This window comes from Pongo pygmaeus, chromosome 19 (genome assembly GCF_028885625.2).
Source record: "Pongo pygmaeus isolate AG05252 chromosome 19, NHGRI_mPonPyg2-v2.0_pri, whole genome shotgun sequence".
In the NCBI taxonomy this organism is placed as follows: Eukaryota; Metazoa; Chordata; class Mammalia; order Primates; family Hominidae; genus Pongo; species Pongo pygmaeus.
Genome location: NC_072392.2, coordinates 3223915 through 3242364, shown reverse-complemented (window position 1 = coordinate 3242364; position 18450 = coordinate 3223915). Strand labels below are relative to the sequence as shown.

The window sequence follows — 18450 nt, the reverse complement described above, 5'->3', positions numbered from 1 at the left end:
CAAAGGAAAGTGTCCCCCTGCCTTTGAAAATTAGTATCTTAACACACTGTATTCTTAGTTAATCTTCAAAAATGCTAAGAACGTTTCCATCTCAGAGCTTTTATACTTGCTGTTCCCACTGTCCTCATTCAACAACCCACTTAAAATAATAACCCCCATCTCTCTCTCTTTCCATTTACCTTGTGTGTTTTTTCCTAAAAAAAAGTACATTTCCTGACATTCTGTTATATGTTTATTTATTTTATAAATCCTCCACTAGACTATAAAATCTTCGAGAACAGATATCTTGACTGTTTTGTCCATGAATGTTTCCTTAATAGCTATGTTTGGCATGTAGTAGGTGCCCAGTAAACACTTTTGAAACGAATGAATGAATGAATGTGTCTGGCTCCTTCCCCAGAGTCCCCTAGAGTGTGAGTGCACTAGGGAAAGGAATGGCCTTACCTGTATTTGTCACAGGATCTGGCATATGATGCTTTAAAATATTCAATGAATGAATGAGTGAGTGAATACCTATATAAATAATTCTCCTCTTGATTAATTGTCTCTAAGCACACCCTGGTTTCTCCATCTGTAATATAGTATTGATGGTCTTATTTTAGGGAAGTAACTATACTAACATTTTCAGTAGTTCTTTTTACACACTTGTCCATTGTAAGGACTTAGAATTTTTACATAGAAGGTAAGCGAGTATGATGAAAAAAAATATTTTTCTAATACTATGTTTCTTATTTTTTCAAAAGGAAACCTCATTATTTCAGTTACAGTTTAAGGAAAAAGCTAGTTCTTTAAGAATTATTTCTGCAGTTATTGAAAGCATGAAGTATTGGCGTGAACATGCACAGAAAACTGTACTTCTTTTTGAAGTATTAGGTAGGTAAAATACTTCAAAAATACTTCAGTAATACTCTTTGGAGAACAGGATTTAATGTCTGATTAGTCCTTTTTCTTCCAAATAAAACAGTCTGATTTTTGCTACTCCCTAAAGTATATTCAAAGAACTGAAGTTTTAATAATAGTCCCTGTGGTGGATAGAATAATGCTCCCTAAAAATGTCTACATTCTAATTACCAAAACCTGTGAATGCTACCTTATATGGCAAAAGAGACTTTGCAGATGTAATTAAGTTAGGGATCTTGAAATGGGAAGATTATCTTGTATTATTCGGGTGGGTTCAATGTAATCACAAGGGTCCCTTATGCAAGGAAAGCATTGAAAGATGCTACCTTGCTGGCTTTGAAGATAGAGGAAGGGGCCATGAGCCAAAGAATGCAGGCATCTTTGAGAAATTGGAAAAATTAAGGAAATAGATTCTACTCTAGAGCCTCCAAAAGGAACACAGCTTTGATGACTCGTTATAAGACTTCTGACCTCCGTAACTATTAAGATAATGCTTTTGTGTTGTTTTAAGCCAACCACTAAGTTTGTGGTAATTTGTAAGCAGCAATAGGAGACTGATAGAACCACCTCCTTTTCCTTTTGTCCTGTTATATATATATATATAAATGTAAATATAAATGTGTGTATATATAGATGTAGATTTCTGTCAGTGCACTCATTTCATATGTTTAACTTTCACCTAAAAATGATTCCAGTTTCTCTCTTGTTACCATTAAGGAAAAAGCTTTATTATATAAAGTGACATTGGATTCAATAGAGACTCAGACTTTGAGTAAAGCACACTGTATTCATTTTCAATTGCTACGTAACAAGGTAATGGAAACTTAGCAGCTAAAAACCACACCCACTTCTTAACTCAAGTTTTGTAGATCAGAAGTCCATGTGGGCTTGACTGCGTTCTATACTCAGGGTATCACAGTGCTAAAATCAAGGTGTTGGCTGGGCTGATTTTGTTCAGTTTTCATTTTTGGCTTTTTGGAGGTTTCCATGCCTCTGGCCTCTGGAACTCCCATATACTTCAGGGATTCTTTATCAAGTCCTACTCATGTTGCTTGAAGCATATCTCTTAGCTCGTTGGCATGGCTGTTACTACTCTGTTGAAGCTTGACTTAGCTCTTACATTGTTCAGTTCTTACCAGTAGCCACGTAACTGCAATAGCAGATGGTATTCTATTTCATGTCAGTTTCCTGTCAGAGCTAGAATACTGTCAGAGGTAGAGCATCTTATTTCAAAGATCTTAGCCCCTGTTGGACTTCCACTAAGTTGCTTTTTCCTGTGTGAAGGATGCCTTTGGCTCTCACCTCATTTACAAAATATAAATATTAAAAATAACCTGAGCCTATTAAAAGGACATGCTAATTCCATTCATTTCCCCAGGTTCTCTTTGGTGAATTGTTCAGGTTCATTCCAGAATAATCCTTTTAAGAATATCACAATACTCATTATAAACACCAATAGACATTCTTATCAAGAAATGAAGAGGGTCCGTGCTTTTATATGTGATGGTTAGCTTTCATAGTGCTATTATAATCCTGAGTTCCTAGGCTAGACTCTAAACTTATCAAAGGTAGATACTTCATTTTACTACACTTTAGTGTCTAGCACACTGCACAGCATATTGGAAGTACCTTTCAGTTGCAAGCACCACCCCCCAAAAAAAAACAACTTTAGTGGATTTTAAATACTCATTTATATTCCTATGTATAATATTGTGTTGCATAGAGAATTATTCACGCACTGAAAAGTGGCTAGGTTTCTGACTTCAGGCAAAGCTTGATCTAGCTGCTCAAGAGATGGCACAGTGATTTCTCTTCATCCTTCTGGCCAGTCATAATGTTGGCTTCATCTTAAGGCTGCACACTATAGTCTCTCCAGAAGCTTCTGACTCTCCCCTTATGGTAGCAAGTTGATTATTAAATTTCTGTAGACTATACATTCTTATACCATACCGTCATATTCTTAGATTTTTCTTCTGATTGCTTTTTCCTAGAAACTAACCAATGAGTCTTTGCAAAAAACCATTTCTGACTTGGTAACATGCCCATTGCAGAAACTCTGAACTACGTAGTTGCGTAATAAAATATGCTGATTGGATTAAGTCAGTCACAGTTCACTCCTGGATCTGGGGGTGGGGACAAATCCTATCCAAATAATATGGCTAAAAATGGAATTTTCCTGAAGGATAATCTGGGTCTTTTTAGCAGAAATGGCGGCCAGCCTCAAAATAACAAATGCCCACTACCAGTACCGAGTAGATGGTTATTAAATAAATGAATAATGCTGTCACTTCATAATAGTTTCTGAGATAAACATGAATTACAATTTGCATTTTATAGGTGAAGAAACAGATTTGAAAGTGGTTAAACAATTTACTCAAGGAGGAGGGAATAGGGAGATGTAGGTCAAAGGGTACAAACTTGCAATTATGTTGGATGAATAAGTCTAGAGACTTAATGCACAGAGGAGGTCTATAGTTAATATTATTGTATTGTATATTAAAATTTTGGTAAGAGTAGATTGTAGGTGCTCTTACCACACACAAAAAGGAATAACTATGGAAGGTGATGGGTATGTTAACTTGCTCACTGTAGAAATGATTTCACTATATATATGTATATGAAAATATGTTGTATACCTTAAATGTATATAATAAAAATAAATTTAAAACGCAGTTTGCTCAAAGTCACAAAATATTAGTAAGTTGAAGTACCTGGGACTTGAATGCATGACTCCTGATTCTAACTCAATGTTTCTTTTTTCATTAAATTATGATGCTTCTTTGTTACACATGTGCATTTTATTATTATAATGTTGTAGACTGTTCTGGGGATTTAACCACTCTGTACTACACATTCTAAGGAAAAAGTTTCAGATGGCCATTTATTGTCAATTATATGAGCTTGGCATATAATCTGTTCCTAAGTTGGAGAGAGTCAGAAGTTTTGTTTTCCTACCTATGAAACTGCCTGATAAATATCTTCTCTTAAAATGTCTTCTTTATTACTGTATAAATAGAACTATGGGAGGTTGATATGGATAGTTATTTAAACATCAGCTTCTCTTTGTTAAATTTTATTTGCAGTTTACCAACATTTATTTTTCCCCCATTTCAATATTGCTTAGCTGTTCTTGATTCAGCTGTTACACCTGGCCCATATTATTCGAAGAGTTTTCTTATGAGGGATGGGAAAAATACTCTGCCTTGTGTCTTTTATGAAATCGTGAGTATTTTTAAAGTATTCTTCGCAAAGCCTATGTCAACATAGTATAAACATGCAGGCTATAATTCCAGTTGAAATATAAATTCTGTTAACAATTTAGTACTTTTAACACTTTGTTTGGTTTTAGTTCTGATATGAAAGTTGTTTATTTGTATAATATAGGGAGCCTACTATGTGCCAGGTACTGTGCTGGGTGTGAGGGATATAAAGTGGAATATAAATGGCAAATGGCTCTTTCTCTCAAAGAGTTTGTAATCCCAGGCAGAATGGTACAGAAATGTTACACTGTGGTATGGTGAATGGCATGGTGGAGCTAGGTATGTGCAGTGTGCTAGAGAAGTAAGTAAGAAGGAAGGGGAAGATCAGGGAAAGATTTTCAAAGAAGGTAGTAACTTATCCTAGATCTTTAAGGACTAATAAGAATCAACTAAGCCAAAATGTGTTGGGGAGGATATAGTCTAAGGTGAGGGAGCAGCATATGCAAAGACTTGAAGCTAAGAGAGAGCTTCACTTGTTCAGGGAACTGAAAGTAGTTAAAATTACCAAAGTGAAGAGTTAGGAACTGATAGGGGTAAGGGTAGTGGTTCTGAAATTGGGGGAAAGCATAGTGGGCTGGGATATAAGGAAGAGGCTTGGTGACAAAGAAGTCTGGAGATTGCAGAGGAGGCTATAGACCTACACACATTGAGGCTGTGTAAGAGCTACATAAACTTTGTAAAAGTTTGACCTTAATTCTGACATTGGTCTCAATTCTGAAATCAGACTTGGATTCCAGCATTTACTCCAACATTTTCTAGTTTTATGACTTAAGAACGCTGCTTAAATTACTTGAACTTCAGATTTTTAAAAAAATCTATAAAATGGGGAGACAAATTCCTACTTTGAAAGGTTGTTAAGGGGATTAAATGATGAAACATGAATATACAGCGCATGACACCTAGTAGGTGATCAATAAATAATTGTCAATTCCTGTAATATCTTGAATGTGTATTATTTTTATCTAGTCTGAAGTTTTTTAAAAAAACTTTGTTATTGAAGTATAACATGTACAGAAAAGTGTAAAAATCATAACTGTACAGTTCTATGAAGTATCACAAAGTGAATGCCATCCAGGTTAAGAAATAGAACATTGCCATCACCCCCCAAAGCCCTTTGTGCTTCTTCCCATTCACTACCTCTTGTCTTCTACTTACAGGTAACCACTAGCCTGACTTTTAATGTCATCAATTAATTCTGCCTGTTTTTGAATTTTATAAAAATAGTATCATACATTATGTCTTTTTAAATATGTGATTTACTTTATTTGACAAAATGTTTGTAAGATTCATCTATGTTGTTAGGTGTAGCTGTAGCTCACTCATTTATATTGCTGTGTATAATATTGTGTTGCATGAATGTGCTACAGTTTTCTATTTCACTGTTGATGGGCATTTGGGTTTCTGGATTTTTTGCTGTTATGCGTAATGTTTTATGAACATTCTTATCTATGTCTCTTACACATTTGCATGTATTTCTGTTTGATATATACTCAGAAGTAAAATTGCTGGGTCATAGAGCACGTGTATATTCAAATACAGTAGTTATTGCCAAAGAATTTTTCAAAGGATCGTGTCAATTTAAGTACTCACAGGCAATGTAGGAGAGTTGTGGTTGCTCTGCATTCTTACCAACACTTAGTATTGTCAGTCTTTTTTATTATAACCATTCTGGTGAGTAAATTTAGTGTTATCTCATTTCTTTACAATTCCCTGGTAAGTAATTAGGTTGAGTACCTTTTCATATGCTATTTAGATATCTTTTTTGTAAAGTCTGTTCAGGCATCTTGCTGTTTTCTTCTCTTATTTGTCTTTTTCTTACTGATTCTAGGAATTTAAAAAAAACTATTCTGGGAATCAGTTTTCTGTCCATTACGTGCATTGCAAATATTTTCTCATATCCATGGTTTGCTTTTTCCCACTTAATGATGGCTTTTGATAAACAGAAGTTTTTCATTTTCATATAATCCTTTTATCAATCATTAGTCTTTCCCCTTATAATTAGTGCTTTTTGTGACTATTTAACGAAAGCAATTTCAGAATGCTTTAATTTTATTCATAATTGAGAGGATTTGGAGATTGCTAATCTTTTTCTGATTTACTTGTCTCTAAAGGCATCACACTTTTGGGTCCCAACCTTAAGCTTCAGGTCTGAGTGGGGGTGGTTACTAAAATCTCTTTTCCTTGGACACCTAAGATTCCATTTTTTTGTTTCCCACCTATACAAGTCTATGAAATCTCTGCTCAGTTTCTTAGACTCTCAGATGCCTTTCTGTAATTTGCAGACATCTCAGGGAGAAAGCACCCCCCAAATCAGGTTTCATCCGAGACTCCCATACTATCCTAGACGGGGGGTGGGGGGGTCTCTGTAATTCCTCACTGTCTTAATATCTCTCTGATGCTTACGAGGAGATTTTTAAGAAAACATTTCATCCAGCTATCCTAATTGTCATCTGATGAGCTGTTTTGAATCACCCAGTCTGCTGCCTACTGAAAGTGGAACTCTGGGAATCTGATAAAAGAGTGGGTAATTTCATGTGTCATTACACTGGGAATTATTCAGTCTTTGAAGAAGCAACAACTTGCTAGCTTGTAAAAGCCCTACCAAGTGAGGGTCTTTCCTCTGTTATAGGGCACCAATATGTGAATAACTATCATTGTCTTGTTAGCAGTGGGGCCCTGAGTCACGTGAAGGAATTATAGCATTTTGAGGTGACACATGTTTAGCTGATCACATAAATATTAAAAAAATTGAAATTCAGATGAAGTAATAACTATTTTTTTGATATTTATTTTTTGAAAAACAGGATCGTGAACTTCCGAGACTGATTAGAGGCCGAGTTCATAGATGTGTTGGCAACTATGACCAGAAAAAGAACATTTTCAAATGTGTTTCTGTCAGACCGGCGTCTGTTTCTGAACAAAAAACTTTCCAGGCATTTGTCAAAATTGCAGATGTTGAGATGCAGTATTATATTAATGTGATGAATGAAACTTAAGTAGTGATAAAAGGAAGTTTAAATAGCATAAATTATAGCAGTTTTCTGTTATTGCTTAATTTACTATCTCCATAGTTTTATAGCTACTATTTTCTTGTATTTCACATGTTGAATTAAAGTATTTGAATTCTTTTAAATGTGGAAAGAGTTTTTGAAGTATAATTTTAATGTTTTTATTAAAATGATATATTTGCTAAAATTCCACAACCATCCTAGATAAAAATGATCACTATGACAGGAATAGATGATGCTTATTTAATATGGGATAATAATACATCTGAGTTAGCTCAAAAGCCAGCATTGGGCTTAAGGGGGAAATACTAGAGGTATTTGCACTATCAGGAAAAAGTCAAGTGTGCCCACTGTCATTACTGTTATTAAGCATTGTTCTGGAACTGCTAGTCTGTGCGGTTCATTTAATTACTTCAAATAGTTAATGAAAATCTGCTTTGTGCCAGGCATTGTTGCAAATGCTAGAGACAAAGCAGTTCACAAAGTAACAAAAATTAGGGGTACCAGAAAGGTTGGTGTGCTTTGAACCGGGAGCCCGTGTATCATCATGTTTCTCCCATAGCCATGATTCACGAGTCTGGAAATCAAGGAGTGGTAGCAGAGCTGACTTCCTCATTAATAGACCAACTAACATACCCACAGAACTTTTGCTCCCTACTCCCACAATTTTGGGCTCTGTTGATTAACAGATCTTACTTTCTGTCATAGCCTAGGTTACCCAAAAAGTGGAGACTGAGAAAAAGTCTTATTTGTGAGTAGTTTAATTGAGAATTTTATGTCATGTGAAGAAGTAAGGAATAGAGGGTGTTAAATAGGGAAGAAGGGAGACCAGTTACTAGGATGGCTTATTGAGTTGGCAACCACTAGGAGGGACTAAGGCATATATGCATAAGCTCCCAGTACCTGTATTTAAGGGTTGACCAACACGGCAACAACTCCCTTGCACTTTCTGGTTGTGTATGTATGAGCATTGGGCTGGTTTTCCATGATATTCCACTCCATGGAATCAGAGGAACCGTATGGTAGGACACAAGAAGCAGATGGAATAGGCCTGAAGTAATACTGTCAGACCAAATCTATGTGAAGCTGGTCAAAGTCTGCACAGAATTGGTTATTGCAGCCATGGCTGGAATAAGAGAAGATGGCTGAGAGAATTTGAAGTGGTGAACAAGAAGTGTCTGATACAATTCTTAAGGAAGAAGTGTCTGACACAATTCTTAATGTTTTACCAGAAGTGCTTCCATGGTTCCATTCTACTGAAAGTTGAGACTGCCATTTGGCAATTTTGGTTCTTTATGTTTTCGAATCAGTAGGCAAAAAGGGGTTTACTGTGCTGCCTGTGGTACTTCAATCCCAGTTAACAATGGAAAATTGTGTTTCTCTGCATAATGAGGAAAGGGAAGACCATATCTGATATGCAGGGGATTCTTTGGGATGTCACTTAGTAAAAGTTAATGGAACACTATTATAGCAACCCAAGAAAAACAATAACACTGAGGATTCAGACTCACAAGGAATGTGGGTTGAATCTAGCTGAAGTTATGTAAAAGGGAACATGGAATGGGTGTGGAAGAAGGAGTTGTAAATGTCAGTTGTGGTCTTGTGATCAGTTGTAGGGTAAGGAAAAGCTAGTATAAGGAGGTAATATGACACATGAAGAATGGTTGAGATAATGATGGTGTCTGGTTATTAAGGTTTTCCTAGAGAGGTAAGGAGCTAGAAGTAACTCAAAGGGCTGCAAATATGGATTTACTTTTCCATATTTGCCTGAGGAATAATTGAATGTGATCCAGGAGAGTTCATCTTTTCTATTATTCCTGTCTTTTATATCTGTATATGGTTGGGTAATGGAAGTCTGGTCCTTGTTGGTTACCATTTTTCTCTCTCCTAGGGCCTATTTACAGGGAGTTGGGTTATAGTGAGAGATTCTGCCACCTGGAAATATTTCCAAAGCATATGTCTTTCCCTGGTGGTCCTCTATTCAAAGACCACTGATGGCTTGTTGTTGTCTACAGGATAAAGCCTAAACTCTTAGACTCTTAAGATATTTTAGGACATTTACAGTCTGGTCCCTGCTTGCTTCTATGACTTCTCCAACCATTTCTCTTCACTTCTCAAGATGTAGGCCCCAATCTCACAGGCATGCTCTCCATTCCCTAAGCAAGCAATGATTAAACACCCATCCCTGAGCTTCTCTACATTCTCATGATCCCCCAAAGTATAGTAAGGTGTGATCAGCAGCTGTAATCAGTCACTGTTGCAGGACTCTGAAGATAATTTGTTCTAGAGAGGTCCTGTGTAATTACTTTGTTTTTAATGAGTTCCCCCAGGATCTGGGCTCCTCTGGGATGCACAGTCCCCTAGGGCCAGGGATAGGTAGAAGAAGAGATGTTAGAAGGGTGGGTACAGACACAGGTGATGACTCTACAAAGGCTGTTGCAACCAATAAAGGGCAGGAGGATTTTGGATCAGGGCCCTGGAGTTAACCTCAGACACAGAGTAAGTTGGGCAGGAGAGTGAATAAGCTGGTACCTTAGTATCCCTACAACCTGAGGGTCTTGATCTCCCCAGTTGTATGATGTTCTATAGGATAGTTTTTCAGATATAACTTTCCTTTTCTCCACCTCTCTGCTTTTCAAGACTTTTCTACGTTCCAGAAATATTTTGATTTAATGTTCACAACTTAATATCTTTTTATTAATGACAGTGTCCATTAATACTATGCAACGTCCTCTCTCATGATTGTATCATTTCAACATAATGACATCTCTATGAGATAGGCATTTAATACAGGGATTTCAAGCCCTCGGCCATATATTTGAATTACTTACGGAGCTTACTTAAGGCCCCCTGCAGAGATTCTAATTACACTTTTTGGGGGATGGTGCTGTAATGTGTATTTTCAAAATGTATTATATGCCCTTACTACTCAGTGTGGCCCACAGAACAGCAGAATTGCCATCACCAAATGTAAAATTTTAACTTTCAAAATGTAGAATATTAGGCCCTACACCAGACCTACTGAATCAAAATCAGCATTTAACACGACCACCAGGTGGTTTGTATGGAAATTAAAGTTTTAGAAGCAGTGACCTTTGTGATTCTTACATTCAGTCCAGACTGAGAACTGTAGATTTACCAGGTGAAGAAGATGAGAGGCGTTATTGAGGGAGCAGCTGAAATTTATATTCCCGATCACTGGCAGCATTCACAGGTGATGTCTCTCTGGTTTGGAATTTCTAATAAGACCCTTGACACGAGAGATTGGTCCCACTCATTTCCCAAGCAGGCAAACTTCTGAGAGAACAGGCATGTGAAACTTCACTTGATGCCATTTCCCTACTACGATACTAGCACATTATGTCCAAATGTGAAAAACTGTTAACGTGGCTAGACTAAACATCATTAGCAGGGTGAAGATCCCAGCAGTTAGACTCAGCTACATCCCTCTAGGGAAGGAACTTCTCATATGCCCTAACACCCTTCAACTTTCTTAGCTCAGAGGCATTTTGAGGTATGGATATCTGGAGAGGAAGTACAGCGAGGTCTCAAGGATGGATATCCTCGTTCCCTTTCTCCCCAAATTATGCAAACTTTCAGATACATTTCTTCATGTCAACATAACTGAACCATGTAGACATCAACACCAAAACCAAAATGACTGTCAACATGCATCATGGGCTGTCTTTTTAAAATAAAGAGTAGTGTGGTTGGATGGTCTAACATTTTCCATCGGTCAGAAGTTTATCTCAGAATTTTGTAATAAAGTGTCAAAACTAGCACTAAATGGTTAAGGCTAGTGAATTCTTATTCTGGGAGGATTTAATAGGAGTCGTTATTCTAACTACAATGGGAGTTGGCTGCTTTAAAGTTGGAGGGGCCGGGCGCGGTGGCTAATGCCTGTAACCCCAGCACTTTGGGAGGCTGAGGCGGGTGGATCACCGGAGGTCAGGAGTCCAAGACCAGCCTGATCAACATAGAGAAATCCCGTCTCTACTAAAAATACAAAAATTAGCCGGGTGTGGTGGCGTTTGCCTGTGAGCCCAGCTACTCATGAGGCTGAGGCAGGAGAATTGCTTAAACCTGGGAGGCAGAGGTTGCAGTGAGCTGAGATTGTGCCATTGCACTCCATGCTGGGCAACAAGAGTGAAACTGTCTCAAAATAAATAAAATAAAAAATAAAGTTGGAGGAGTGTATGTCTCAGCCTGAAGGACAGCCAACAAATACTAGTGAAACATTGGCCATATCCAGGCACCATCCCAGTTGCTGGCGTTGGTGCAGTCACGAAGGCAGTCATGGCCTTATCTGTATAGAGTTTACAATTTGGTAGGAAACTCAGCTATAAACAAGCAATCAAGGTCATTGAATGCTGCTGGATAAGTACGGGATGCTGTGGAAACATAGAAGCAGGTCTCACCTGGTCTGGGTGATTGAGCTGAGCCAGTGACATGTAGTAAACCTGCAGGAGAAGCAGGGGTATGCCAAGTAAGAGGAGGCAGAGGGGCCGGGTGTGGTGGCTCACGCCTGTAATCCCAGCACTTTGGGAGGCTGAGGCAGGCGGATCATGAGGTCAGGAGATCGAGACCATCCTGGCTAACATGGTGAAACCCCGTCTCTACTAAAAATACAAAAAAATTAGCCGGGTGTAGTGGCAGGTGCCTGTAGTCCCACCTGCTTGGGAGGCTGAGGCAGGAGAATGGCGTGAAGCTGGGAGGCAGAGCTTGCAGTGAGCGAAGATTGTGTCACTGCATTCCAGCCTGGACGACTGAGCGAGACTCTATCTAAAAAAAAAGAGAGGAGGCAGAGGGAAGATATTACACAGAAGGAACAGCGAGTGTGAACGTCTGGAGGCAAGAAATTATGACTTCTAAGTCTAGCATTGCTGGAGAATGCTGGAGAATGATGATGCAAGAGTCATTGTGGGACCAGATGAGGCTGTGGAGGTAGGCAGGGGTCAGATAATGAAATATCATTTGCATCCTTGAAAGGAATTTTGCCTGTATGTTAAGAATAATGAGAGTCCATAAGGACTCTGAGCAGGAGAATGATGATCAGATTTTTATCTTAGAATGCCACAGTGTGTGGCTGGGCACGGTGGCTCACACCTGCGATGCCAGCACTTTGGGAGGCTGAGGCGGGCGGATCACGATGTCAGGAGATCAAGACCACGGTGAAACCCCCTCTCTACTAAAAATACAAAAAATTAGCCGGGCGCGGTGGCGGGCGCCTGTAGTCCCAGCTACTTGGGAGGCTGAGGCAGGAGAATGGCGTGAACCCAAGAGGTGGAGCTTGCAGTGAGCTGAGATCGCGCTGCTGCACTCCAGCCTGGGTGACAGAGCGAGACTCCATCTCAAAAGAAAAAGAAAAAAAGAATGCCACAGTGTGAATGGATTGAAGGCTAGTGAGCATAGCAGCAGGGAGATGAAGTAAGAGACTATTCCAATAGTCCAGACAAGAAAAGACGTCAGCCTGATCCAGATTGTGGCAATTGGGATAAGCAGTGGGTGAATTAGAAATAGAATGAAGTACAGAATCTATATGACTTGCTAGGATTAGATGTTGATCTTGAGAGAAATAAATGAATGAAAGAAAACTCCCAGGTTTCTGACTTGAGCCTGGATTCCTTTTACTGAGATACGAGAGACTGGAAGAGCAGATTGGGAGAGTGGCAGGGTGAGATAACGAGTTTCATCTGGGATCTGTGAAGCTGAGGATGGTCATGATCCATGGGGAGATAATCAGGAAGCAACTGGTAATACGGTACTAATGATGATAGGTTTACCCATGAAGTTCAGATGGTAATCAGTGTCATGGGGACAGGTGAACTCTTTCAGGGCTTGATCTGTAGAATTAGAACAGAATTTAGGAAAAATTCCCAGAAAACACCAATATGTAAGATACTGTTAGAGAAGAAACCATTTACAGTTGTTAAGAAGGAATGGCCAGTATGTGTCAGGAAACCAGTGTGATTGCACGGAAGCTAATAGATAAGAGTGTTTTAGAAAGAAAGGAGGAGTCAATCTTGCTACATGTTATGAAAATTGAGACGGATCAGTGTGAAAAGTAGCGTGGATTTTGTGATGTGGCACATTTCTGATTATAGAAATAATTATAGAAATCTCTGAATATAGAGATTGTTGTTAGGGAAAATGATGGTGAAATCAATGATTGAAGAACACCTATTGACCATGTATCATAGGAATATATTTATTTTTATTCACAGTTTTAAGGGACCCTATTATATTCTCTTAAAGATACTGGAGACAGATCATGTTGAGACAAAATCAAACCAGCATCTCAGAGTTCCTGCTCCTGGGCCTGCCCATCCAGCCAGAGCAGCAAAACCTGTGCTATGCCCTGTTCTTGGCCATGTATGTTACCACCCTCCTGGGGAACCTCCTCATCATTGTCCTCATTCGACTGGACTCCCATCTCCACACGCCTATGTATTTGTTTCTCAGCAACTTGTCCTTCTCTGACCTCTGCTTTTCCTCCGTCACAATGCCCAAATTGCTGCAGAACATGCAGAACCAAGACCCATCCATCCCCTATGCAGACTGCCTGACCCAAATGTACTTCTTCTTGTATTTTTCGGATCTAGAGAGCTTCCTCCTGGTGGCCGTGGCCTATGACCGCTATGTGGCCATCTGCTTCCCCCTGCACTACACCGCCATCATGAGCCCCATGCTCTGTCTCTCCCTGGTGGCGCTGTCCTGGGTGCTGACCACCTTCCATGCCATGTTACACACTTTACTCATGGCCAGGTTGTGTTTTTGTGCAGACAATGTGATCCCCCACTTTTTCTGTGATATGTCTGCTCTGCTGAAGCTGTCCTGCTCTGACACTCGAGTTAATGAATTGGTGATATTTATCATGGGAGGGCTCATTCTTGTCATCCCATTCCTACTCATCCTTGGGTCCTATGCACGAATTGTCTCCTCCATCCTCAAGGTCCCTTCTAAGGGTATCTGCAAGGCCTTCTCTACTTGTGGCTCCCACCTCTCTGTGGTGTCCCTGTTCTATGGGACCGTTATTGGTCTCTACTTATGCCCATCGGCTAATAATTCTACTCTAAAGGAGACTGTCATGGCTGTAATGTACACTGTGGTGACCCCCATGCTGAACCCCTTCATCTACAGCCTGAGGAACAGAGACATGAAGGGAGCCCTGGAAAGGGTCATTTGTAAAAGGAAAAATCCCTTCCTTCTATGACGGTAATACTTGGGAGTCATACATAATTTTATCCAATAGATACATGGACATTAATATTTCAATATTATTTCCAATGTCTTTTTTTCTGCACATGGAACTTTTTGTTTAAATGTAGTATTACATAATTTCCGAGTAAGTAAAACAGATGTGGGGGGATATGTAGTTGAAGTAAGGTGTTCTCAGTAACCTGCTAGGAAGATTTTCCTTTTTGTTAATCCCAGGTGAAGAAAATCTTTAAAGATTTAAAATATTTAAATTAAAATTTGTGTCTTCATTGTTAAACCGCCAGTTTATCACGTGCACTTAAAAAAACCCTGTAGGTTTGCTTTAAATGATATTCTGTCCTCTCATGTCAATAATAAGACCCAAACATCTCAGTCCCCTTCTTTGCTAAACAAAATTACAAATTTTGAATAAAATTTTTAAACTCATTTTCCTAAGTGTTCACATCAGCCTGTCTCCTAACCTTGTTTTCTTCTTAATTTTTATGTCTGCATGTCTTTTTACCTGACCCAAACCTAAAATGAGCTTTCTATTTGCTTAGATACCATAGTTTAGTTTATCTATATCTGAGAACTAAGTCATACCTAAGGCCCTAAAAGGACTTCTCAAGCATGGGGAAGGGAACCAAAGTCTGCTTAAGAACCTCACTCATTTGTTCACTCATTCATTTATATTAGTTATTTTAAAATTGTTTTAAAAATTGACACATAATAATTGTACATATTTATTGTGTACAGTGTGATATTTTGATACATGTATACAATGTACAATGATCAAATCAGGAAAATTAGCATTTCTATCACCTCAAAATTTATCATTTCTTAGTATTGAGAACATTCAAAATTATCTCTTCTAGTTATTTGAAAAATGCAATAAATTGTCTACCAGAGTCATCCTACAGTGCTATAGAACACTAGAACTTATTCCGCCTATCCTATAATTTTTTATCTATTAACTAACCTCTATAACCCCACTTCTTCCCCTTCTCAGCCTCTAGCGGCCAATATTCTACTCTATACTTCTATACTGCCAACTTTTTAAGCTTCCACACATGAATGAGAATATGTGGTATTTATTTTTCTGTGCCTGACTTATTTAACAAAATATCCTTCAGGCTCATCCATGTTGCCATGAATGACAAGATTTTATACTTTTTAATGACTGACTAGTATTCCATCATGTATATGTACACCATATTTTCATTATTTATCTGTTGATTGGCCACTTAGGTTGATTCCATATCTTGGCTAACATAAACAGTGCTAGGAGTGAAGATGTCTCTTGGACATACCTATTTTCTTTCTTTTGCATACAAGTAATGGGATTGCTAGATCATTTGGTAGTTCTATTTCTAGCTTTTATGAGAACTTCCACACCATGTTCCATAATGGATGTACTAATTTACATTCCCACCAACAACAGTATATAAGAATTACCCTTCTCCACATCTTTGCCAGCATTTCTTATTTTTAGTTTTCTTGATAATACTCACATTAATTGGGGTGAGATGAGGTCTCATTTTGGTTTTGATTTGAATTTCCCTGATAATTAGTGATGTTGGGCATTTTTTCATACACTTGTTGTCCATTTGTATGTCTTTTTTTGAGAAATGTTTATTCAGATCCTTTGCCCATTTTTTACTTAGATTATTATTATTTGCTGTTGAGTTGAATTTCTTGTACATTTTGGATATTAAAACCTTACCAAATGAATAGCTTGCAAAGATTTTCTCCCATTCTGCAGGTTTTCTGTTCATTCTGTTGATGGTTTTCTTGCTGTGCAGAAGCTTTTTAGTTTGATGTAATCCAATTTGTCTATTTTTTCGTTTGTTGGCTGTGCTTTTGAGGTATTATCCATAAAATCTTTGCCCAGAGTAAGTTGCTGAAACATTTTCCCTGTGTTGTCTTCTAGTAGTTGCATAGTGTTGGGTCTTACATTTAAGTCTTTAATCAATTTTGAGTTAATATTTGTATATGGTGAGAGATAGGGGCCTAGTTTTATTCTTCTGCATGTAGATATTCAGTTTTCACAGCACAATTTATTGAAGAGACTGACTTTCCCAGTGTATGTTCTTGGTGTTTTTGTTGAAAATTGGTTGGCTGTAAATACATGGATTTATTTCTAGATTCTCTATTGTGTTCCATTGGTCTATCTGTCTGTTATTATACCTGTACCATGCTGTTTTGGTTACTATAGTTGTGTAGTGTAATTTGAAGTCAGGAAGTGTGATACAGTGAGTTTTTTTCTTTTTGCTCAGGATTGGTTTGGCTATTTGGGGTGTTTTGTGGTTCCATATAAATTTCAGGATTTTTTTTTTCTATTTCATGAAAGAATATCATTTCTATTTGATAGGAATTACATGGAACTGGTAGATCGCTTTGGGTAGTATGGTCATTTTAACAATATTATTTCTTCCAATCCGTGAACATGGAATGTTTTTCCTTTTTTTTTTATCCTCTTCATTTTGTTTCATATAATTTTCCTTGTAGAGATTGATTAGATTTTTTTCCTAGGTAGTGGGATTGCTTTCTTGATTTATTTTAAGCTACTTTGTTTTTGGTGTATAGGAATGCTACTGATTTTTGTATGTTGATTTTGTATTCTGCAACTTTACTGAATTCGCTTAATTTAATTTAAATCTAAGACATTTTGGTGGGATTCTTAGGTTTTTCTATAGATAGGATTATGTCATCTGCAAAGGACAATTTGACTTCCTTCTTTTTGGTTTAGATGCTGTCTATTTTTTCTCTTGTCTTATTGCTCTTGATAGGATTTCCAGTAGCATATTTAATAAGATTGGCAAGAGTACACATCCTTGTCTTATTCCAGTTCTTAGAGAAAAAGCTTTCAGCTTTTCTCCATTAAACATGATGTTAGCTGTGGGTTTGCTGTATTTGGTCTTTTTTTTTTCTTTTTTATTTATTTATTTATTTGTTTATTTATTTATTTATTATACTTTAGGTTTTAGGGTACATGTGCGCAATGTGCAGGTTACTTACATATGTATACATGTGCCATGCTGGTGCGCTGCACCTGCTAACTTGTCATCTAGCATTAGGTATATCTCCCAGTGCTATCCCTCCCCCCTCCCCCCACCCCACAGCAGTCCCCAGAGTGTGATGTTCCCTTTCCTGTGTCCATGTGTTCCCATTGTTCAATTCCCACCTATGAGTGAGAATATGCGGTGTTTGGTTTTTTGTTCTTGTGATGGTTTACTGAGAATGATGATTTCCAATTTCATCTATGTCCCTAAAAAGGACATGAACTCATCATTTTTTATGGCTGCATAGTATTCCATGCTGTATATGTGCCACATTTTCTTAATCCAGTCTATCATTGTTGGACATTTGGGTTGGTTCCAAGTCTTTGCTATTGTGAATAATGCCACAATAAACATACATGTGCATGTGTCTTTATAGCAGCATGATTTATAGTCCTTTGGGTATATACCCAGTAATGGGATGGCTGGGTCAAATGGTATTTCTAGTTCTAGATGCCTGAGGAATCGCCACACTGACTTCCACAATGGTTGAACTAGTTTACAGTCCCACCAACAGTGTAAAAGTGTTCCTATTTCTCCACATCCTCTCCAGCACCTGTTGTTTCCTGACTTTTGAATGATTGCCATTCTAACTGGTGTGAGATGGTATCTCATTGTGGTTTTGATTTGCATTTCTCTGATGGCCAGTGATGGTGAGCATTTTTTCATGTGTCTTTTGGCTGTATAAATGTCTTCTTTTGAGAAGTGTCTGTTCATGTCCTTCGCCCACTTTTTGATGGGGTTGTTTGTTTTTTTCTTGTAAATTTGTTTGAGTTCATTGTAGATTCTGGATATTAGCCCTTTGTCAGATGAGTAGGTTGCGAAAATTTTCTCCCATTTTGTAGATTGCCTGTTCACTCTGATGGTAGTTTCTTTTGCTGTGCAGAAGCTCTTCAGTTTAATTAGATCCCATTTGTCAATTTTGGCTTTTGTTGCCATTGCTTTTGGTGTTTTAGACATGAAGTCCTTGCCCATGCCTATGTCCTGAATGGTAATGCCTAGGTTTTCTTCTAGGGTTTTTATGGT

The 18450-nt window shown here is 38.0% G+C and overlaps 2 protein-coding genes across 7 annotated transcripts in view; both read left to right on the top strand.

The window, feature by feature from the left end:
- Positions 1-7293, top strand: part of SPATA22 (spermatogenesis associated 22) — a 30992-nt gene extending 23699 nt beyond the window's left edge. For all 6 annotated transcript variants that reach the window (XM_054459277.2, XM_054459276.2, XM_054459274.2 and 3 more), the window contains 3 exons: positions 744-873; positions 4025-4122; positions 6965-7293. In XM_054459277.2, the coding sequence (XP_054315252.2) occupies positions 744-873; positions 4025-4122; positions 6965-7156 (420 nt within the window). In that variant the 3' untranslated portion in view covers positions 7157-7293. The remainder of the gene's footprint in view (positions 1-743; positions 874-4024; positions 4123-6964) is intronic.
- Positions 7294-13439: 6146 nt separating this feature from the next.
- LOC129018081 (olfactory receptor 1E2) lies at positions 13440-14381 on the top strand. Its single transcript, XM_054459270.2, has one exon. The coding sequence runs from the start codon at positions 13440-13442 to the stop codon at positions 14379-14381; it is 942 nt and encodes a 313-aa protein (XP_054315245.2).
- The last annotated feature ends 4069 nt before the right edge of the window (positions 14382-18450 follow it).